Genomic DNA, 23,317 nt, shown 5'->3' with positions numbered 1-23,317 from the left:
TCAGAGTGAGAATGCCTGAATTTAAAGAGATGCTGCTGTCACCTTTCTCTAACAGACAAGTGGAGCTTCCACATTCAGCAGATTTCACCTACTCAAGACAGACATATGGAGAAAAGAAATGTAGTTTAACAAATCATGGCTGCAAACTTTACCCAGCAGCTGAAAAGAGAGCCAGCACACACAAAAGGACAACAGCATGTCCGCTCTAGAAAGAAATAAAATTTAAATATGGAGCTAAAGTCTTTAACATACTAAGTTTTCAAATATTTTTGCAAGTTAATCCCACCTAATATACACTGATCAAATAAGCTTCCCTTAGCACGTATTTTAAACTATTGTTACTACACATCAATAATAAAAAAAAGTAGCTCAGGCAAATGATACTGCATGTACATCTCACAAAACAGGTGAGTCAAACTAGACTTGTAAGTTAACTTATAAACAAATAAAGAACAGAAGTGTGTATTTTTCCTACTAAAAGGGTTACAGTTACATATAAACATTACTTCATTTTAAAAAATTAAAAAAATATTACAGCTTATGACAAACCTGGGTAACACCAACTCGCACTTCCCTATTGACAGATCCTCCTACTTTTAACATCTCTCCACCACTCTTTAGAAAACCAGATCCTCCCCGCAGAAATCCTGTGGCCATGAGCTCCAAGACCTCCTCAAGCGTGGCTCTCTTCACATTCTGTCGCATCACTTTTCCAAAAAGAAAAGTAATCATTTAATCCCAAAGTTCCAACCAATACAAGCAACAATCTTGAAACCAGATTTATCAATTCAAAACTGTCTTGCAAACATAAATCTAGCCAACATATCAGATAACAGCTTGTTTTCATGCTTAAAAAATAAGCTACTTTTATTTTTGATAGTGTGCTCTCTCTTTCTTTGTGTAACTACAACAGGGATTCTGCACTCTTTACTCTTTTTAGCTTAGAGTTTGTAAAACCAAACAATCCATGTACAAGCTTCCATCTACTGGAACAACAATGTATTGTGCAACGCTGTCATGTAATATGGTACTGAAGGTGCAATTTGTCCACTTGGAAATGGAATGCAGAAGGACTTTTACCTGTTGCTTGTTTTGGTATCAGTGCTGTAGCCATGACCGTCCCCAAAAGCTTTGACACTGCAACTCGCACACCATAGTTTGAGTTTTCCAGAGCTTTAAAGCACAGCGTTGCAACATTCTCTAGTTCAGCTGTCCACATAAACACCGCTTCATTCTGTAATTCCAGCAGACACTGTAGGAAAAAAAGACTTGCTGAGCACCAATGGAGGCCATTCTTACCTTTTATCTAAGTATCAGTGTAATTGTCAGGTTATTCAGCAAATATTTTAATATGAATATTTTAAGAGTTAATTTCACACACACAAACTCTCCCATTTACCCAATAACTTAGCTGAGTAAACAATCAGAAGACTAATGGAATGCTTAAATAAAAATTAAAAGAGGAAAGCACAACAAAAGAACTATGTTACCAAAAACCTCTCCAACTGCGGCTCACAGCTAATGTGTTCTCTGTCATCTTTGTTTACGAAGTGGGGAAGACAGTATTACAGTACCTCCATTTACATGAAATAAGTCAAATGTCTGAGTCTTCAGTGTACACTAGTAAGGACTTACCTTGCCAGAGTAATTATCAAATTTCCTATCATAAACAAGAGATCGCAGTTCAACTGCGGGTACTTCACAGTCACAGCACAAGAATTTCTAGGACTGGTGAGAAACACACCCACCTTAGCCACTGCACATCGTACAGCCATAGATCTGTCCGTCAACAGAGATCGGGCGTTCTTATAAATATCACGGTGACAAGAAGCTGCTGCTCCTCCAAGTCCATTTAGGACTTTCTGTAAACTCATCAGAATTTCACTGCGGCCCTGAGACTGCACACACAGAAAAAAACACTTATGCAAAAACGTGGACACAGTACTTATATCAAGAACCAGGTGCATAATTCTGCATTTTCCTACTTCTGTCCAGGAATATTTTTTGAAACATTGATAATATAGTGCACTGAAGTCATATAGAACCAATACCTAGCTGGTTTTAGATCACAGTAAGCACTATACACAGCTTTACTAAAACTACCTCAGTTGTCACATAAATTAAGATGAGACCAGGCAATCCAACAAATTGGCCCTAAACAAGATGCTTCTGTCCTGCTCCACCATTTATCTGCTGCAGCCTCAGGGAAAAAAGAAAAAACAGTTGATATGAGAGAACAGGAAGCCCAAGTAGTCAACAGCTTCCTACTATACCTGCACACAGGCAGGTACTTACAGTTGGAGAGCACAATAAATAAATAAATAAATCACACAGGCACAACACTGCAACCCGAAGAAAACAGCTGCCAGGACAAAATCCACACAATCAGTACTCCTTCCAACTTGTCATAGATTTAAAAAAAAAAAAAAAACACAACAACAACAAAAAAAACCCCACCCACAAACAAAAACCCAACACAGCTGTTGGCGTCAAATCAGACCCACTGACAGCCCAGGACACATTCTCTCAATAGTATGACGCACTCTCTCTTTTCAGGGCACAATGTATCCTGCTCACATGCAGAGTAACATCTTTGTTACACAACTTAAGTATTTATTATTCATTTTTAAACAACTGAATTCAGGGTACACAAGCAGAAATCCTAACGCAGTAGTTAGAAATGGTACATAGAACCATTTTGCGATTTTAATTACCAATGCCACTATGAAGCAAATACTATAATATTCATATGACAAGACTCTAAACTCTCTGCAGTAGAAACACATGCACATGTTTAACTTGATATTAACTATGTAAGTGATTTGCATTTTTCTAGGTAGAAGACAAACAATCCAAGCATTTTGGCAAACACCTCTGGAGGAAGCAGGTTTCAGTTTAAATGGAATCAAGACCACATATATAAAATAATCTGAAACTTACCTCTGCACTTTTCAGAGACTTTAAAAGATTATTCACTGTCTCTGGAAAAGAACTACCCAGCATTCTGCCCATTTTTTCATAAAATGCTCCAACACATGCCACAGCAGCCCTATGAAAAAGAGATATTAATTGGTGTACTCTTTTTCTGTATCATCTAAATGAAGACAAATACTTAAATAGAAATGTATGTTTTAATGATCACTGATAAATAAAAATCTATTTATTATCCACTAGTTATATTGTCCGTTTAACACTATGCATTTAAATAATTTTTTTGTTTACAAAAAAAGTGACAGAAAAGTTACTAGCTCCTAAGAACACAAATGTATTTGAACGGGTATAATTACAGGATCTACACATAGAGTGAAAAATTCTGGAGAAGACAAGTATATCCTCAAATCTCAGCAAGATTAGGATTTTGTGTTTCAATAAACTGACTCTTTTCTAAGCACCTGCAAGATAACCCCTACCCTTTAACATATCCTGACACATTCTTGTAGCTATGGAATGATGGGGTTTTTCCAAGCCTAAGAACTTAAAATGCATAAATTATCGCACAACACAAGAAAATTTATAGGCACGGTAAAAATCACTAGATCCATAAACAGTTACATGCACGTTTTCCTTGCCCTGCTGTTTGAGATTCGGAATATTTTAAGTAACACCATACTGCAGTCATATACACAAATTGCTCCAGGACAGTCACAGAGGCAGCTCCTGAAAACATGCACTTTTTCATCACAAAGGAACAAGTTTGTTTTTTTTTTTAAATCTGAAATTCTTGGGTAAATGACTTTTTAGCAAAGCCATTTGTTACAATCTCATTACACAGCCTACCCCTTAAGGGGCATGTCTCCTACACAATTCTTCTACAAAAACATCAAAAACTGAAATCGTAAGAAAAACCTTTTGGACTACCACTTGAGTGGGTAGCATACGTTTCAGAGCATGTTATAGTACAAAACCCTCACAGAGTTGCAACAGCTTCAAATAAAAGGAGGACAGTATCTGCCCAAATGGTGACAATTTCAGATTTTATTCTTAAATCCTACTGTTATGATAATGTCTAAAGGCAAGCTCAAATCGGGGTTCACTAGACACTGTGAACATATGAAGCACTACGTGTCGGAAAGTACTAAAAACAGTTTCAGCAGAAGCTGTTTGTGGCATTAACCAAATTCCTACCAGTGAGACTGCTCCTATAAGACAAACTGGACCACACATACATGCACACACACATCCAAGTATACAGACTCTGAGAGACTTGTGCGGTATATCACAGTAGGGGAATACAAACAGGCAATGTTTTATGGGGGGGAAAAAAACTTGAACATTTGGTTACAATTCTCTGGGCATAGATAATGCTCTTGTTTGACCATCTGCAGTTTCCATTTTAAATGGGGTACCTGAGCACAATCAGCAATAATACCACTGGTGGAATTTCTTCATTGCATTACTTCATCAACTGTTATCCTCTCTATGACATAAGCGTGTGAAGAAACATAAGATAGTCCCTTGCCTAGAGGAAAGCATCTCACTTTCAGATCGCCATGTATGTGTCACCTTTGAGTCCTGCCCTCCACAATGTCAATCCTGCTCTTTTCTCTGCTATATCAAGCATATGTGAACTCCAAATAAGCATACATAATAAAAGTAAACATAACGTGCACATATACAGGCAGATTCTTCTGCAATATCCAGGACCACTTTGCTTAAAAACCATTCCCCTTTCCCTAATAATATTAAACATACAGTTTTGTGGGCAGGTAGGCTGCAGTATCATCTTTGCTCTTGATGATGTCATTACACTTGTCAAGCGTCTGAAAAACAGTAAATGTGTCCCCAATGCTGTAGAGAGCAGCAAGATTTTTTGCTAGTAGTTTTCGCGTAGGTGGCCCAGGGGAACTGCTGATGAGTCCTGTTAGCTGTTCTACAAGTTTCTTCTGTTTCTCCTTGACATCTGTCTGTTAATGGACCAAAAATAAGTAAAATAAGGAAAGTCATTTAATCCTGTGTCTTGCCTCCAACACCCAGAAAAACCTACAAGAGATTGAAGTGAATCTTATACCACTCCCACTTGTATGTAATTCAGCAAATTGCTCGTCTCACAGAGATTTGAAATACATTCAATAATAGGAGAGACAGATGCTAAATGCTCAGAATTAGCTGTTACCCTATTTAATTTTTACTTTTTTAAAATACTGACTAAAAATACAGTAATACCTGCCTAGAACATCTTTTAATCCTCTTTACCATCAAGAATCCCTACTCTGGGAAGGAAGGTTTTGCCTTCCAAATATTTACAACAACGAAGAACTCAAACCAAGCTATGTGTTATATAACAGTCATACTGGCTGCCTACCGTTGAACACTTAAAAGCTACAAACGAATACAGAGGCTCTTCAGGCTGAATCCGAAATCATACAGTTATCACCTGACCATTACCTGTCAACTTTCTCTAGCATGAAATTAATACAAATGTTTTAGAAAGAAGGGGAAAAGAAAGGGGGAAAAAAACATTAAATTACCTTGTTAGCAGCTACCAGCACTTTATCCAAAAATCTTAACCACTCAAAGATAAAGACTGGTCTCTTTGCTTCTGTGATTTGAGCTAATGCTTCCTCGTTCAGTAACAAACTATGAGCCAGCTCCATAACTGGTTAAATTCTGGTTTTATTGTAAATTTGTGTAGCAACTCTAAAATAAAAATGTAAATATTAGTATAAAGTATAGTACAACAGTACAAAGTTTTGAAAATCAAATGAAAATATGAAGATGAAATCTATAGATTACAGTATCATGGTTCCAGCCTGCTTAGACTTGTCTTAGCTAAGCAGTCCCACATAAAAACTACTCACATATTTACAACTGAGTACATCCATTAGTATTTCAGGGAAAAGAGATGTTAATTGTAGAAAGAGCACCTACAGGCAACTTCAGGGTGCTAGCTCTTAGCCAAGAAAAATACACTGAACTCTCTGTTTAAAGAAAAAAACCACACACACACAAAAGAGGTAAAGGAGTCATCTCACTGTCTCCTCTTACATAAAACAGAACAAGGATTGTCCCTAATCAAGACCCTTGACCACACTCCCAAAGCTTGGGCATGAACCTGGCCACCTTCTCAACACCTTCAACAGACAAAGTGAGAAGGAGATGAGCCTATCACAAGTAGGAATTTCCACCCATCACAAATCTGAGAGAGGCAAGAACATTGACAGCATTTGGCATCACTGACCTAAGACTTCCCAGATCCCACCAGCCTTGCTTTGAGTACTGGACAAATAAGCCCTCTGAAACCCAGCAAGCCTTGTGTGTGACAGGCTGGAATACAAACAGCAGCCAAATGACTGCAAGTCTCCCCAGCAGGCAAAATACTACAGATCAAACACTGGAAATCCTTCGCAAACAGTGAGTGGGGGGTAGCAACAAAGCACTACCAAAACCACACTATCAATGTAAGCAAACACTCTGCAGACAACTTAACCTTAGCAAACCACATCTGAACAAAGTGTAGCTGTTTAATGCAGAACAGATAGAAAAAACGAAAACTTATCTAAAAATCACAAAACTAAGTCGACCATCATCAGCAAAAAGAAACCCAAAAAGCAAAAAATCCCAACCCCAAAACCTGAATGCAGTGATGCTGAAACTAGGATCTCAGGCAAAACAGAAAAAGCAAAGCAAAACAGAAAAAGCAACTAAGGAGTATTATGTAAGACATCATCTTTCGACAGCTGCACCATTCCACTTGTGCTCTCAAGTGCCCACAGCTGCTTCCTCATTCGTGGTCACACCCAACAAATTCTTGAAGTCAAATGAAGTGATTTAAATTAAATACTTTTAATTTTTTTTAAAACAGTCCCCAGATTAGACAGTAGTAAAGAATGACATATTAATACTACAACTATATTATGGTTCTAAATTCACCTTAATGATTTGGTGCTGGTGAAACTAAAGCATCACAATGTCTGTAATACTAAGCTTGTTCCCTGCTCTTTGGTACTTTGCATTATAATATTTTTCACTGCATACATCTCCAGCGACAGATTGGCAAAGGTGGAAGAACCACATATGGAAGCACATACAGCCCTCCCCTAACACCTCCAAAGATATCTTCCGGCTTTTTTTTTTTTTAAAGTTATTAAGAATTGAGGAGCTGTCAATAATGCACAGGAACATCACTTCAAAACACCTTTACATGAGAGCAGAGAGAAACACCATGAATGACAGCACTATGATTCTTTGGATCTACACTGCTCGTCACACCTGCACAGCACAGGAGTACCGCCTGACAGCACATTACTCCTTTTCCTCCCCAGATAAAAGTTTTAATTTTCCCCTGGCCTTCAGAGCCATGAACTCCTTATACGCCTTCCACATGCTCCCTTACCTCTTCATCTAAGTTTAGGAAACACAAGCTCTGAGCTACCAAATCTGCACAGACATTCGGCTGTGCTGCTGAAGCACTAGGGATCGGATGCAAGAGCAATTACATGAATATTCAGCTAACTGAAGACTCAGAGTCTAACACACAGCTACGCAGACAGGCAATCCAAGGCTCACCTGCATTGGTCAAAGGTTTGCTCCAAAATCCAGCAAAAAAAAAAAATGCCTACCAAGTTCTACTGATTCTGGCAAGGGCTGGGTCTTACTGTGCACGTTACAAGTAATAAATACACCGTTATTGCCCACAGGATGCAGAGCAAGAACCTACCAAAGTCAACTAGCACCCAGTAAGTTATGTTGAAGCATTACAGAGATTATAAAACGTTCAGATGTACTAGAGTTCCTTTCTATTCTCCAGCTATTTTTCTGTAGCCTAACTCAACGACTTAGATCTTCATCACACACGCACTTCAGCAGACTAACCGAGAAAGCTGAAAAACGCACAAGTTTAGAAGTGACATCCTCCCAAAGAACTGAATCAGGTGAAAAGGACTTTGTGCCTGGGTCCTCCTTCTACCTGTATCGGTTACTTCAATACGCTGTAGCACCTCTCCCAGCACGTCTTGCCTGGTTCAAAAACCCCTCAAGAAGTAACGCCTCAAGACCGCACTACAGAGCTAGCTGTACACCCATTCCTCAGCAAAGGAATAATGCCAAAAACCAGCCAGAAGCGTGCTGCCTTCCACACACTCCCCCCCACCTCCGCCCATGGACGCACGTATGCATACCTGCCCGCCACACGCAGGCAGACGCCGGCGCCGCTCCTCTCGGGGCAGCTAGAGGTGGCCGCGGCGCCGCGCCGAGCCGCGGAGGGGAAGCGCGGACCGCCGGGCCGGGCCGACACCGCCCGCCCCCCCGCCGCCGTTAACGGTCACGGCGCGCGCGTTACGCTCCTACCGTGCGGCGGCCGCGTCCTGCCAGCTCCGGGCTGCGCGAGGCGTGACAACGCGGCCGCGGCCCCCAGGGGGGCGGGACACGGTCACGGACACCCTCCGCCGCACGCGCCCCCTCAGCCGCCGCGCCCGCGCCGCCCCGACCCGCGCAACGAGGCGCCCCCCCGCCGCGGGGCCATCGCCGGCGGCCTCGGCTGCTTCAAGCCCCGCCGAGCCCTGGCCCGGCGGGCAAGGAGGGAACGGGCGGGGAGGGGAGGGGAGGGGAGACTCGAGCGGCTTTGCCCCCAGGCCCGGCGCCGTCCCGACGCACCTCGGCAGCGCGGAGGAACCTGCGGCCGCGCAGCAGGAAGCGGGAGGCGCGCAGGCGCCGGCGGCCGCGCGCAGGCGCCGCGAGCGGGCCTGGCCGGGCCGGGCCGAGCGGAGCGGAGCCGGGTGAGCGCCGGGGTTCCCGCCGCTGCCCCGCCGCGGCCTTGCGGGCTCCTTGGCGGCCGGTGAAGGCTTCCGGGGGTTGAGAGGCGTCGCGGCCGCCGGTGGTCGGCGGTAGCGGAGCCCGGAAAAACGCGCTGTGGGCGTGAGGGCGGGCGCGGGTCCCCCGGCTTGAGGTGTTTTCGTCCGTCGGCGCCGTACCCCTTGCGGCCGGCCTGAGCGGCCGGTTTGTCTTGCGGGTTCTGCGTTTCGGGTAACCTGCAGAGGAATAAAACGCGTGATAAAGCGTATTGACGGTGTTCATAGGAAAGGGGTCGGAGCAGGGCGTGCGTGCGAAACATGGAGGAGGATGAAGAGGAAGACTACATGTCTGATTTATTTATTAAGTAGGTGGTTCTTCTTTTCCCTCTGAAGTGATGGTAAACATGTAAAAAAAAAAAAAAAAAGTGGTAATACTTGCTGGAATTATTAACTCTTAGACAGGATGTAAGGCCAGGCTTGCCCATGGTGAGGCGGATGAAGGAAGCTATTCAGAAAGAAGAAAAGCAAAAAGAAGCTAATGAGAAGAACAGACAAAAGAGTATAAAAGAAGAAGAAAAAGAGAGACGTGACTTGGTATTGAAAAGTGCATTGGGCAATGAGAACAAAGGCTTTGCTTTGCTCCAGAAGATGGGCTACAAGAGCGGCCAGGCCCTTGGCAAAAGCGGTAAGCTTGTCATTGTCTGGAAGTGTGCGCCTATATTCAGGTCTACCTTTATATTTTACAGACTGTAGCTGCCACTTCATTTGTAGACAGGGTCGATAAATGCCTCTCTGAGAGCCCAAGCATTCCAGAACTGTGAACATGTTGTGGCAGAACAAAAGATGACAGCAAATCTCTAAAAACTGAGAGATGCGGGGGAAGCAGCAGTACTTGCCACTCAGTAAATGCAGTTCCATATGTGCATGCCTACAGGAGTTGCATTAAAGGGTGTTTTGATGGTCTTGCAAAGCTAACAGCGTTCTAAAAAAAGTCAGCCCCTGTCTTTGAATTTATAGTTGGATTCTGAAGAAGAAACGGTGCACACTGGCCTACCCTTATGAAACCTTAATAGATGAAGTAAAGTCAGTAAACCAAAGCAAAAATAACTGGTGTGCCAGTTCAGTGTGTCCCTAACAGACAATCAGCAAATGAACTGGCCCAGACAGATTCTTTTTATTCTTCATCTTGGTCAAGTTGTGAGATTCTAGAATGAAAAATGCTACAGAAGGGCTGTAACAAAGCAACTTCATCACAGGTATGTTATAGTCAACACCATTTTCTTTCAGTTGGGTAGCATCCTGAAAAAAGTATATAGCAATCCAGCAAACAAGCCAAAAAAGGGAGTTCCAGTTGAGCTGGGTCATTTGTAGTGCCCTAAATGTACATTGATTTGGGATTTTTCAACTTCCAAGCAACAAAAGCACAAGAAAATGTCCGTATTTAATGGCAAAAGCAGCTTGCCTACTGGAATATACTGCACAAATTGTAGTCTGAGAAAGACCCGATTTCTTAAATTGACCTATTTTTTCCCTCACAGGAGAAGGCATTGTTGAACCTATTCCTCTGAACATAAAAACAGGTTTGTGATACTTCCTAATATACTTAGTTGGGTATCAGAGCTTCTCAACTGCTTACATTCATCTTTTGAACTCACCTAGGCAGAAGTGGGCTTGGTCACGAGGAATTAAAAAAGCGAAAAGCTGAAGAAAAACTGGAAAACTATAGACAAAAACTCCATATGAAAAGACAAGCAAATGAACAAGCTGCAGATCAGTTCAGGTAAAATGATGTAACTGATATTCCAAGCAGTGTCTAAACAACGATTCTTTTTATGCTTTAAGCGTGGTTATTCTTTTAATGTGTTCCTATTTTTGAATGTTTTGAATGAGAGGGAAGAGTTGAAATACAGAGTAATTGTTTCTCAGTTCTAAAGCAAAAGCAGATGAACACTGTAATGCTAAAAGGAAATGTTAATAATGCAAACAATATACATAATAAGTTTTCTCAAGTCATTTGCAACTTTTTAAATCGGAGAACCGTGCCATCTTTTTTTAATATAAAATCCGCAGATAATCCTGAGCAACGTTGCTACAATGGTTTTAGAAATCAGGGTAAATTTGTTTAGGTTTGATTGGTTTTATTTTCTTCTCATTTGCTTGTTATATGTGGAGAAGGAAAGCCTAGGGAAGGCTGTATCTTTTGCAGATGTTTAGTGAACCACTTTTTTCATGTCTTACGAAAATCTGGTGAAGAAACAGTGTTCAGTGTAGTGTGATCAAAAAAGCACTGTCTTGAAGGTATAACTCCCAAGAAATACACGTGTGCTCCCACAGCAACGATGTCAGAAGGACTTCTTAACTTCAGTGGTGCCCTGGTCTGAGAGAATTAGTAGGGCTAGAATCTTAGATTTTCTATTATAGAAAAGCTATCGGCTGTAATGCATCTCACTGTTTGTCTACCTGCTTATTTTAGCTATCTCCTTTTTCTTAACAGAGTAAGATTCAAAACCAAACAAGAAGAACGTAAGATGGAAGGGGACCTCCGAAAAAGCCAGAGGGCCTGCCAGCAATTAGATATGCAAAAAGTGAGACCTGTATTTTTGGGGGTTGGAAGGAAGGCTTATAGGTTAAAGATACAGGCTACAGACAAAGTCATGATTCAATTCTTGGAAGTTCTCTAGAATTGTGGGATAACTAGCTTGAAGTCTTGATGTGTGGCAGCACTTCAGTCCTCTTAAAATATTTCAAAGTATATGCTTGCACCATTAAAATATTTGAAGGTGTACACCAACCTCACGGTAACTTATGTGAGGACCCATGTTAATTTGCATCATCAGAGCTCGCCTGGTTTTGCTCCTGCATTCTTCTGGTTATTTTTGAGCTGTTTGCGTATCTTTCAGTAGCCGAAGTCGGGCTGTCCTAAATGACGGTGCCATTTGCTTCAAGTGAGGGAGCAACATCATCACAGAATGGTTGATGTTGGAAGGGACTCTGGAGGTCATCTTGTCAAACCCTCCTGCTCAAGCAGGGTCACCTAAAGCAGGTTGTCCAGGACCATGTCCAGACAGTTCTTGAGTATCTCCAAGGATGGGGATCATCATTGAGGGAATCAGCAGATTCACCAAAGAAGCATTTAAACAAAAAACAAACCCAAAACAAAGTACCTTTCACCTGCATGGAATAATAGCAGTACTAATAGCCGTGAACTACTATAAATTTTTGCCACTTGAAAACTTCAAGTGTTCTTCTTTTCTCTATTAACCTGTTAGAGGTTAGTAACACCCCACAAGTTCTGCTGATATAGTTTGATACTCCTTAGTCTGCTTCAAATGGATTCGGCTGAATTAGCTTAGATCATTTTTTTTGACTCTTCTTCCTTTACCTGAGGTGGATTAGGAAGCACTGTGTGACGTCTTGATAAAATAACTTGGGGCAGCATGTCTTCAACTGATAAAAAAGGGTATCTGTTCACAGCCTTGGTGTGAGATTATGTTGCTGTGTAGCCTTACACACACTGAACATAGATGGAATAGAACTTAACGTTGGCATGCATTTACTTGTAAAAAAAAGTGAATAATCCTTCTTGTGGACCACTGTACTTAGTTTCCCACTACAGCTTTAGTAATTCTTGATTACAGTATACAGAAAAGTTTTAAAACCTAACATCTCACCTATTAGAAATTGTCTTTATCCCACAAGAAAACCTACAAAGGCAGATAATTTTCATTTAAATCCTTCATTATTTAAGGATATTGATGTTCCCAAGGAGACTTGGTATTGGCTAGCACCTGAAGAGGAAGACAAAAAGGATGAGGAAGACAAGGAAGATGAATGCACAGGCTCAGACTTAAGCGTAAGCTCTGCAACTAAATTAATGGCTTGATTCAGAGTTAAATTTAGTATTCCTTTAAAAAGTATGTATGTATACATATATACATGTATAAAGGATATATGTATACATGTCATTTTCCAAGCTGTAGTGAATGGCCTCTTTGCAATCCTACAGCAGTGATTTTTATAGCAGTTACACAAAACATAAAACATTAAACCACTGATTTATTGCTCATCTGTTTTGAAATGTTTCTAAACATTTTTGTGTCTCAGCCCAGATATGCAAGATCACGTATTTGATCAAATTTATTTGCTTTCGAGTTTTAATTTTGGATGCCTCATCTCATGTCTTAGGCTGAATTTTAGAATCACTAAGTAATTTCTGAAAATGCTTCATAGATTATCTCAAAATGGACACTGGAAATTCACATTTTTTGACAACTAGATTACACAGCTGTTGGTAGCCTTATGTGTTTGATTCGTGGAGATTAGGTGTGAAAAATTCCACCAAAAATATCATATACTTGAAATAAGGTAGCTAGGTAATACTTTTAGCTCTCTCTTCAGTGCAGATTTCTTAGCTGGAAAGAAGGATGAGCAAACAACAGCCATTAACTTTTCAGAGATCATGAATTCCTGTGCCATACACTACAAATTTGGGAAACTTCATGCCTTACGGAGCTACAGTATCGTGTAACTTTTCCATAGCAACAGGTTAAATGATGTATTTTAGCAAAGCTAGTAGCTCAAACTGTTTTATGTCATGTGAGCCCCAGATCATTACATACCTGTACATATCTTCTAGGTATCAGAAAAGCTACACATCCTGACTGCCTATTTGAGAGAACAACACTTTTATTGCATTTGGTGTGGAACAACCTATGAAGGTAAGAGTAAACCTGTTTTGTAAGTGTTTTACTTTGCTTATGCAGCTAGACTCAAATAGTCTGTTTCTCTTACTGCAGTCTTTTAAATCTACATGAAACATTTTCCTTCCAGGACTGCTGGGTTTTGCACAAAGCTTTGTAGATTTTGTTAAACTAATTTTTAGGTGTTTACATGCACGCACAAAAAAAAAAACAAACAAAAAAAAAACCACCCAAAAAACACAACTGACCATACTGGCATTTATTTGAATTGGTATTCATATTAATTTTGTTTTGATAAAACTCAGATATTTAAACTAGTACCATAAAAAGCTGTGAAAGCTTGCAGGTGTTTCTGAAACAGTTAGGACACTATCCAGTTCCACTGCATCAACGAGGGAAGAATTGGTGTTCACTGTTTTAAAACCAAGGTTGGAATTAGTAACTTGCAAACCTTCTTGAATTCTATTTAATCTGCTTTACACGGATTCTTCAAATAATTCTAGCAACTTTTTTTTTTTTCCCCTCCTCTGGGCTGGAGTTATTCACTTTTTCCTCTGCTTATCCTGTAGACTCTGAAGATTTATCTTCAAACTGCCCTGGAGACAGTGCTGCAGATCATGACTAAAGCCTTTCTATAGGAAGGAGTGCTAGATAAGTATGTATCGTTCATAATATCTTTTAGAAGGTTCGGAGCTGTGCCATACTGAAGAATTCACACCAAAGTATGTAGAAGAAAAGTTATGTTGACAGGTTAAACTCACATTTCTGAAGCTTGTTATAGATTTTCTGCTTGATGCACAATTTAATAGGAATTAAAACTGCATTTATAATTGAACTACCATAATTGAGAGGCAGGTTAAGTCTTCCACAGTCTTTGGTTATATGCCCTGCCCAACTGAACAAGATCAGCTGATAATAAAATTCACGTTTGAGTAAGGGAACAAATATTGCCTAGTTACTCTGTTCTATAATGTGTTAAACAGTTTTTTTCATCTTTACAGAGATGAGTAAACATCATACTTTTTTTTTTCCTTACTATTTTAGACCTGGTGGGAAAAAAATCCTTGTGAAACGTTACAGTGACATACATTACTTGAACCAATATTCTGTTGTCTGTTAATGCGTGTATTTTGCATAACTAAATAGTACCAGATCATGTTGCTGGTTTTTTGGTTTTGTATAAAAAATACATTTTAATAGACCTCTTATTTTTCAGGAACAGCAGTTGCTACTGTAAACAGTACTGTAAACAGTCCCTAATAGAAGGGTACTGCTGAAGTACACAAATACCATGGGAAAAAAAAAAAGTATCACAAATTACTGGGACAAGCTCAATATTACTTAACAGTAAGAAGGCAATGGTATTACAGGTGCTCTGTCCAAGAACTGTAAAGGATATTCAGCCAAAGTTTGTCAGATATCCATTTTCATATGGTAAGAGTAGTTTTATGGGTGAAAGGGAAGAGGAAGTGGAACTAGTGGTGTTTTGTCTGTGTCAAGATATTATTTCTCCCAGATCTTGACCACTGCAAAGAAACACTAATGAGTCCAGAATAGTGAAATGCTCTATGTATTTGTGATCCATGATAAGGAGAAAAAAACAACTTCAGGCCTTACAAACAGATGTAAAATCAGATTCTTATTTAGCCACAAATACTTGCAGCAGATCAGCAATAATTACCATAAGAATATAAAAATTACTATGCATTCATTTATATTCTTCCTTTTAACCAAGCACCCACTTTTAACCCATTTAACATTTCAGAAAAAAACTACGGTGCTTTACTACACGTAGTAGTTATTTTTCTGCTTAGAAACCTCTGCTCATTTGCCTTTATGTGGCCTCCTCAGCAATGAATAGTTAAGACAAGATACATCTCAAAGACAAGCATCTGAAGGACTAATGTGCCTGTCTTTTCTCCTTGCTCCCCACCACCACACACACAATTCCTCCAGTCCAGGCAAGTCTGAACTCTTGGAAGTAAATAACTAAGGAGTAATAGGCAAACTGCTGTTACCTTTTTTGGGCCTGACAGTAAGGCCAGCAGAGGTGTTCAGTACACCTGTTAAGGGTTAGGCATGCCTCAGTATTACAATAAGGGATTAAAAGCTACCAGTATGGGAGAGGATGTTTAAGGTGCTCTCTCAGCTCAGTATTTCAAATGGTTACTACTGAGAAAACTATATTAAGAGCACCTTAAGTGTTCCTTTCAGGAAAAAAAAAAAAAACAAACTCAAAACCTAAGGTTTTCAAAAGTTTAGAACAAATCTATACTAGATTTCCTAGAAGCTGAATGCTTCACATTTAAATTCTCAAGGAATGCTTACTTTAAAAGTATGTATTTTTAAATTCTAGAGCACTGAAGGTGCTAGGTGTTCAACAGGTGCGTAGAGATAAGAAAGTTCACCTTAGAGAACTGAAATTCAGTGAAGAATAACCCACACCTATTCCTAGTCTCTTTTCTACCAAAATTAGTCTTGGTATTCATGGGAGCATTCTAGTAATTATTAAAAACATCACTGAGCAAATCAGAAAGGTTTGAGTCACGTACCCCGAGACAGCACTTCTTCCATAGAAAGCAATAGATAACCTGAACTGATAACGGGTGCAGCACATGGTAAGAGCATGCATACAGGGATTTGCCACAGGCCAGTTAGCACCACGTCAACGTAATCGTCTAGCAGACGAGGACTAGGTTCCTGTACTTATTGTACCATATAGTTCAGCTCATCCACAACCTGTGTTTTCAGGTAAAAATCGCAAGTGATTGCTTGCAGAAGTATGCTGTCCTGGTCTGCAGCTGACGAGCGTGAATGGTGATGTGACCCTTTTGGCTGACTAGCTCTTCAATGGCAGGAAGAGTGAAACACCAAGGAAAAGACATACCCCAGGTCTTGGTGTTGCTTCTGACATTTACTGTTACTTCATCAGTTTCCACAGACATCAAACTCTGGATTTAAACACAGTCTGAAGGCCTTTTGAAAGGGCATTTACCGAGTATGAATTTTAAATGAGTTGTCTTCATCAACAGATTTAAGAAAGTTAAGTATTTCAGATGCAGAGTATCTTCCTGAAGGGTCTCTTGAAAGCATCTTTTTGATTATGGGTGCCTGCAGAAAGAGATTAAATGTCAATAAATTGTTTTTTATGAGTAAATAAACTAACTGAAATAATGTATTAAAATCCCATACCTTTGTTGGAAATTTGTTGGTGAAGCCCTCTGGAAGTTTACCGTCCCTAACAGTATGCCATACCTGAAATTCAAAAAGAAAGTAACTGTAAACACTTTGCAAGCTTTTTCCATTTAATTGTACTTTGTTTTGGTTTTATGGTCTTTTCATCAACTGTTGTCCCTTTTTAAGCTTAAAAGCTTCACACTCTATAAAGATATGTTTGTTTTAGCAATCCTCTCTCTTTCAGAACCATTATCCTTCTTTCCTTAATGTAAAAGTAGTGGGTTTATATCCTCTTACCACAAAAAAAAAAAAAGGCAAGACAACTAAATTTCCTACTTTGGATGTTACTATTTGCAAGCCAAGCAGGTGTGCTTCCTCCCTTTTACCTTGTTCAGTACCACACACTTATTTCTATATCACTGCAGAAAATGCTATGTGGAGGTCAAAGGATATAGAGGATTTCTAATTATATGCTTATAAAAAGATTTTTATGCGTTAAGGAAAGAAGACTAAATAATTGGTCTTGCCCTTTTGGCTGTAAACACCATGGGACTGTGCACACATTTGCAGTCAGCTGTGAGCAGGAAGAAGATGTCTTAGAAAATACTACAAGGTAGCCAAACAGCCACGTTGAACCTGCGAGTCGAGCAGACACAGTGCTGTGGTTTTCTCATATTGGCCAAAGGATCAAGCTAACAGCGTCCAAGAGCTTCTGGGTCCAACCACGTACGTATATCTTACAGTTACTTTAGACAAGATACTCAGCAGCTACATCACTGTCCTACAAATAGGTTTGAGCATACGAACCGTTACACTAATTATGTGCAAAGTACCAAGAAAAAGCAAAAGACACATAAAAGATACACCTTTTCAAAAAAAGCTTAAGTAATGCTCGTTTTCTTTTTGAAGTAACATCTTTTTCAATTAAAGCTACATATTCCAAATCACTTTTGTTTTCATTTTGGAAAACTGCAAGTGTTTTGCCTTTATAGAAACTTTGTTCCTGCTCCACTGTGCAGTGAAGATGAGAGCGTGGCAGAGACAAAACTCTCCCATTCATAATTTGTATTTTCTAAAATTAGAAAAACATTCCCTTCAAATACTCTCATCAAACAAAAAGATTTATCAGAAACTTGCAGTCTTTTCTGCTAGATGTTATTCCTTAGCGTGCTCAGGCTTTAATGTGTATGTCAATAGGACATAAGTGAAATAAAACCAGTAATATTTCTTTACTTCAGTTATTACATTTCAACCGAGGGTTGAGGACTTAGGGGCCTTAGAGAAATGAATCAAGGGGAAAATGTAAAATAGAGACAGTACTCTAGATATACAAATTCCTTCTAGCATGCAATTAGCATGTGATACCAGCAAGACAAAACAACAACTGAGACTTTTTTTTTTAATTTAAAGATGACATACCTTACTTCTCTCATGCTGAGAGCTGAATGCCGAAAGAATTTCAAACCAAATTAATCCCAGTGCATAAATATCTACTTCCATTCCATAGCTGTCCCCACACTACAAAGATGAGAACAAGAACAATATAGGCGTCAAATCCAACTGGACAGCACTTCTTCAAGCAAAATTTGAAGTCAGTAGAAATTTCCACCCCAAGGCTACAGGACTGGCCCTACTTGATTCTTACTTGCAGCCATTTTTAAAAAGGGTAGAAAGGAGGACCCTGGGAACTACCAACCTGTCAGCCTCACCTCTGTGCCTGGGAAAATCATGGAACAGATCCTCCTGGAATCTATGCTAAGGCACATGGAGGACAGGGAGGTGATTCGGGACAGTCAGCACGGCTTCACCAAGGGCACGTCCTGCCTGACCAACCTAGTGGCCTTCTATGATGGAGTAACTACATCAGTGGAGGAGGGAAGAGCTACAGATGTCATCTATCTGGACTTCTGTAAGGCCTTTGACACAGTCCCCCACAATATCTTTCTCTCTGAACTGGAAGGATATGAATTTGATGGGCAGACTGTTTGGTGGATAAGGAACTGGCTGGATGGTCGCATCCAGAGGGTTGTGATCAATGGCTTGATGTCCAGATGGAGATCGGTGATGAGCTGTGTCCCTCAGGGGTCCGGTCTGGGGCCTGTGCTGTTCAATATCTTCATCAATGACATAGACAGTGGGATCAAGCGCACCCTCAGCGAGTTTGCAGACAACCCCAAGCTGAGTGGTGCAGTCGACACACCTGAGGGACAGGATGCCATCCAGAGGGATCTGGAGAGGTGGGCCTGTGTGAACCTCATGAGGTTCAACAAGGACAAGTGCAGACTCCTGCACTTGGGTCGGGGCAATCCCCGGTATCAGTACAGGCTGGGGGATGAAGGGATTGAGTGCAGCGCTGCTGAGAAGTTGGGGATACTGACAGACAAGAAGCTGGACATGAGCCAGCAATGTGCTCTCACAGCCCAGAAAGCCAACCGTGCCCTGGGCTGCATCAAAAGAAGCGTGGCCAGCAGGTCGAGGGAGGTGATTCTGCCCCTCTACTCTGCTCTGGCGAGACCCCACCTGGAGTGCTGCGTCCAGCTCTGGGGTCCTCAGCACAGGAAGGACATGGACCTCTTGGAGAGGGTCTACAGAAGGGCCACAAAAATGATCAGAGGGCTGGAGCACCTCTCCTATAGGCTCACCTGAAAGGCTGAAAGAGCTGGGGCTGTTCAGCCTGGAGAAGAGAAGGCTGCGGGGACACCTTATTGCAGCCTTTCAGTACTTAAAGGGGGCTTATAAAACAGATGGGAACAGACTTTTTAGCAGGGCCAGTAGTGATAAGACAAGGGGGAATGGTTTTAAACTAAAAGAGGGTAGACTAAGACTAGATATAAGGAAGAATTTTACAATGAGGGTGGTGAAACACTGGCAGAGGTTGCCCAGAGAGGTGGTAGATGCCCCATCCTTGGAAACATTCAAGGCCAGGCTGGATGGGGCTCTGAGCAACCTGATCTGGTTGTAGATGTCCCTGCCCATTGCAGGGGGGTTGGACTAGGTGACCTTTAAAGGTCCCTTCCATCCCAAAGCATTCCTTGATTCCATGATCTCCTTATTAGTCGTTAACCCTTTCTGCTACAGACCCACTAAACAGTGACTAGTATGTCAGGTTAAACACACTGAAATTAAGACTTCTACAGACCTGTACAGATAAGGCATGCCAAAATCTCTGTGTCGCAAATAATGAAACAAATAGAAGGACTGAAATGCCACAGTTAACAGAGGTCCTTAATTTGAAACAGCAATACATGGCTGGCAGCCTGGTTTTGCAAGAGCATTCCTTACAGCATGCAGTGTCAGACCATGTAGATTAGCACAGCGAAATAAAATCACCACGCTTGCAGACAGCTTTCTCCAGAATACAGTTATCCTCATATACAGTCATACCAGGGAACTTCAGGCAACTTGGTTTAGTACTGAGATGAGGATTGAGAACATCCAATGCTGAGTTGTTTATAATTCAAACCCAGTTACAGAGACACTAATGTAGCAGGATAATTACCTGTTCTGGTGCCATATATGTTTTTGTTCCTCTGTTCTCAGTCAGAGTCTCATTCATCACAGAAGTCACAAGACCGAAGTCACCTATTTTTATTTTATCTTCATGTGATATGAATATATTCTGAGGCTATATATATTTAAAAAAAAAAAAAATCACCATATGACCAAGGTTTATCATCAAGCATAATCAGCCACAGAATTGCTCCCCATAAAATTTCATAACTGTTCACAGAAATTAGCATTAAGAAACCGATGGGGTGGGAAACAGAAAAAAGTTCAATTAATTTTTAAAAACACAAACTAAATTTAAAGTAGTACATGCCACAGTAACCGCAACTTTTTTTTCCACTACCTCAGTCATAACTGTATCATGCTTAAATGCTCTTCAAATACATTGTGCATATAACATTTCATATCCAGAAGTGCTTTTTAGTCTTCAATCCTAGCCCTGGGATTTGATACACTTGGGCAAAGCATTTAGGCTCACATGGAATTCCACTCAAATCATAGTTTCTCCCAGGCACAGCAGGATTGTCTGTACTAAGTCAATTGCAGAGTTAGGGCTTGCTACAGGCATCTCACAGTATCACTTTAAGTTTCCACTGAACTTCCCATTTTTAAATTCGACAAAGTCATAAGCAACTAAAACCAGAATTGTATATGCTTGGATGAAGTTTCCCGAAGAAGATAAAGAAACTACATTTCTGAATGTTTTATTAAAACAAAACCAAATAGCCTCATGCTATCTTTTACCAAAGAAGCTCCAGTGGACTGTAAGGCCAGGGGAGACTTAATATTTAACAGGAAGAGATCTTTGGGTCAAGAATGCCCAATGTAGTTCTTCTGTTCAAGTTTGACCATGTCCACATGCATTTAACACAGTACCTATACCTGGCTACACTATTTGAAGATTCCATTCATACCAGGCACAAATGGGATTCATCTCAGCTTGAACCTATCCTGCAGCTTTGATTCTGGGACATGGAGATCTCAGATGGCCAACATCTAAGTTGACAGCAGATCAAAGTGGGGAGAAAAGTTCCTGAATTCAAATGCAGACAGACAAGTTAGCAATAGGACTTGGAAGCAGGTTACAGGCAGATGCCATGGATAAGGGACTGGGGCAGCAGATTCATAGGAACAGGGAAAAGTAGGAGATTGAGCCGAGATGAAAAGAAAGTAGGACTGAAGGAGCAGGAAAATACAAAGCACATAGAGCGGGAAGAGCTGAGAACTAATGGGTGAGGAGAGAAGGCACTTACTAGGCCTCTTTTTCCCAGGAATCTAGGGAAAATAATGAGCGTACTTTTGTGCTTCGTTCCAGTATTGTAGCAATAAGCCTACATAGAAAGCCTGGTACAGAAAAGCTCTAGAAGACATGGACGTATCTGTCTGTAAGACAAGATTCTACAAGTGGGCAGTGAGCATGATCTGGAACTACACTGACTGCAAAATGCAAAAGATTTCAATCTCTGGCTCAAGAAGTCCATAAACTTCAGGTTACTGGAAGTCTTGAGAGGCAGGGAATATGCATCACGGACAGCATCACTGTATCATCTCTCAGCTCTAATGCTCTCTAGGTGTTTGGAATTAGCCACCATACAAGGAAAACAGCATCCTAGATCAACATTTAATGTGACCCACTACAGCTGTTTTTAGGAACACCACTGCACTGATGACTTTTTCACAAAGCAAGTGATTTAAAACTCTAAGCAACATTATAGCTGGCATATGAAGCCCTGAAGGCTTGCAACTTTGTCCTTTATAACCTTTGAAATAAAATCTTCTTATGATTGTGCATTTGTAGAGACTGAAATCTATCCAACAAAGTAGCATTCAAATATTTGTATGCATATATGATACAAAAGCAACTAGAGTATGTTATCAAACACAGTATGTATTAGGATAGATAAACTATCCCTTTACAATACAGCAAGAGCAAACTTCCTAGACTCAACTTTTCACTTTCTTTCTTTTAATTATTTTATCATGTAAAGTCAGTATTTCTTTTTCCAATAGGCAGTCTTGTGGCCCACTACTAGGGTACATGATAGACTAAACAAAGACTAGGACAGTTTAACATTTTCTGAAATTCGAATAAGTACTATTTTTATCTGATTTTTTTTTTAAATTACCTATCCTACTTACCTTGAGGTCTCGATGAATTAACTCTTTAGAATGAATATATTCCACTGCTTCCAGTATTTGTAAAAATTTGTTTTGTGCCATCTCATGATACTTTCGGTTTCGTCTATTCTTTTCAATCCAGTTTTCCAATGTCCCTTGTTCACATAATTCCATTTGGATAAAAAGACAGGGAACTTCTTTTTCTGACTTCTGCCTGCAAGAGAAAATTATATACCATATAGGAATTGGCAAGATACACTTCCTTCCAAGCCATCGATGACTTTCAGGTTCCTCTTCTTAAAAAAACCCTTTTTGTTAATTATTATTATTTTTTGAGTTCCCCAAAACAAAGTCTGGAAGTCTCTTGATTTTAAAAAAGATCCTAGACCAATTTGTACTAGGTACAAATAAATAGAACTGCAAACCAAAGAATCCCTGCTCAGGTGCTACATACGCCTGGAATATTCCTAATGTTTTGCTTGCTTCCTTGTTCACACCGAAAGTTTTCTGAGTGCCCAAATTCTGCTCCCCTCATATCTAGAGGCATGTCCTATAGAGGAAATAGCACTGTCCTTGGCTCCCATCTTGCCCTCTAGGAACTGCTGCAAGTCCCTAGCAGGTATTCTCTATTCTGCTCAACAGAAGAGCAGTAGCCTTCCTCTCCTACCCAGAATGATCACGTTCTTTCAACCTCTGTCCCTTCAAGAAGGTAGCGCGGTGACCACCTTTGACATCAGTCTGCGAATTAGAGTAACCCTTCTAAGAGCTGGAAATCTACATGAAACATATTCATCCACCTGACAGCCTCACACTTTCCAGAAGAGTTCACTCACCATCAGCCCATAGGATGGGAGACGGTGAGGGGAACAACAATATGAAGAGAAAAAGGCGCCACTTTTTCCTACTTGCACAGTGGGATCTGAGTTCCCTGGAGTAAAGCTGCCTGAGGCACTGAAAGAACAAGCATTAAGTGGCTCGGGACTCTGTAGCCTTGGGGTCAGGGCACTGAGTGGAATTCCAGGCTGAGACCTCAGCTTTGAGGACTTTTTTTCTGTCTTTTACCCAATAACTGTTCAATATAAAATG

At 40.6% G+C, this 23,317-nt stretch overlaps 3 protein-coding genes across 15 annotated transcripts in view; 1 reads left to right on the top strand and 2 right to left on the bottom strand.

The window, feature by feature from the left end:
* HEATR5B (HEAT repeat containing 5B) overlaps positions 1–8,712 on the bottom strand; it is a 58,434-nt gene extending 49,722 nt beyond the window's left edge. For 4 of the 6 annotated variants that reach the window (XR_015708325.1, XM_087775336.1, XM_087775340.1 and 1 more), the window contains exons 1-7: positions 8,118–8,258; positions 5,469–5,637; positions 4,693–4,904; positions 2,941–3,049; positions 1,749–1,898; positions 1,081–1,252; positions 550–707 (exon numbers count right to left, since the gene is read on the bottom strand). Coding sequence is in view for 5 of the 6 variants with exons in the window: in XM_087775336.1 (XP_087631462.1) it covers positions 550–707; positions 1,081–1,252; positions 1,749–1,898; positions 2,941–3,049; positions 4,693–4,904; positions 5,469–5,594 (927 nt within the window). In the remaining variant the exon portion in view is untranslated. Of the gene's footprint in view, positions 1–549; positions 708–1,080; positions 1,253–1,748; positions 1,899–2,940; positions 3,050–4,692; positions 4,905–5,468; positions 5,638–8,117; positions 8,259–8,286; positions 8,418–8,592 lie in introns of those variants that run through there. The other 2 variants (XM_087775337.1, XM_087775338.1) reach the window with 2 other exon arrangements.
* Positions 8,639–16,417, top strand: GPATCH11 (G-patch domain containing 11). 3 transcript variants are annotated; one of them, XM_087775352.1, is made up of 10 exons: positions 8,639–8,714; positions 9,015–9,094; positions 9,188–9,414; positions 10,268–10,309; positions 10,389–10,509; positions 11,224–11,314; positions 12,478–12,582; positions 13,366–13,447; positions 13,999–14,084; positions 16,181–16,417. In XM_087775352.1, exons 2-9 carry the CDS (start codon positions 9,048–9,050, stop codon positions 14,052–14,054), a joined length of 771 nt encoding a protein of 256 aa, XP_087631478.1. In that variant the 5' UTR covers positions 8,639–8,714; positions 9,015–9,047; the 3' UTR covers positions 14,055–14,084; positions 16,181–16,417. The 3 variants fall into 3 exon arrangements, with proteins under 3 accessions (XP_087631478.1, XP_087631479.1, XP_087631480.1); XM_087775353.1 differs by lacking the exon at positions 16,181–16,417 and having other exon boundaries at positions 13,999–15,669; XM_087775354.1 differs by having other exon boundaries at positions 8,695–9,094; positions 16,181–16,416.
* The window catches only part of EIF2AK2 (eukaryotic translation initiation factor 2 alpha kinase 2), a 23,417-nt gene continuing 15,083 nt past the window's right edge, over positions 14,984–23,317 (bottom strand). For 5 of the 6 annotated variants that reach the window (XM_087775345.1, XM_087775350.1, XM_087775349.1 and 2 more), the window contains 4 exons: positions 22,253–22,445; positions 20,106–20,231; positions 18,026–18,124; positions 14,984–16,684 (listed from right to left, as the gene is read on the bottom strand). In XM_087775345.1, coding sequence (XP_087631471.1) covers positions 16,421–16,684; positions 18,026–18,124; positions 20,106–20,231; positions 22,253–22,445 — 682 coding nt within the window. In that variant the 3' untranslated portion in view covers positions 14,984–16,420. The remainder of the gene's footprint in view (positions 16,685–18,025; positions 18,125–20,105; positions 20,232–22,252; positions 22,446–23,317) is intronic. The other variant, XM_087775351.1, reaches the window with a different exon arrangement.

The sequence above is a fragment of the Nipponia nippon genome, unplaced genomic scaffold (genome assembly GCF_047370975.1).
Source record: "Nipponia nippon isolate SJK-2023a ecotype South Korea unplaced genomic scaffold, ASM4737097v1 scaffold_4, whole genome shotgun sequence".
Taxonomy (NCBI): Eukaryota; Metazoa; Chordata; class Aves; order Pelecaniformes; family Threskiornithidae; genus Nipponia; species Nipponia nippon.
Note: the sequence above shows the minus strand (reverse complement) of the source record. Positions and strands in the feature narration are given on the sequence as shown.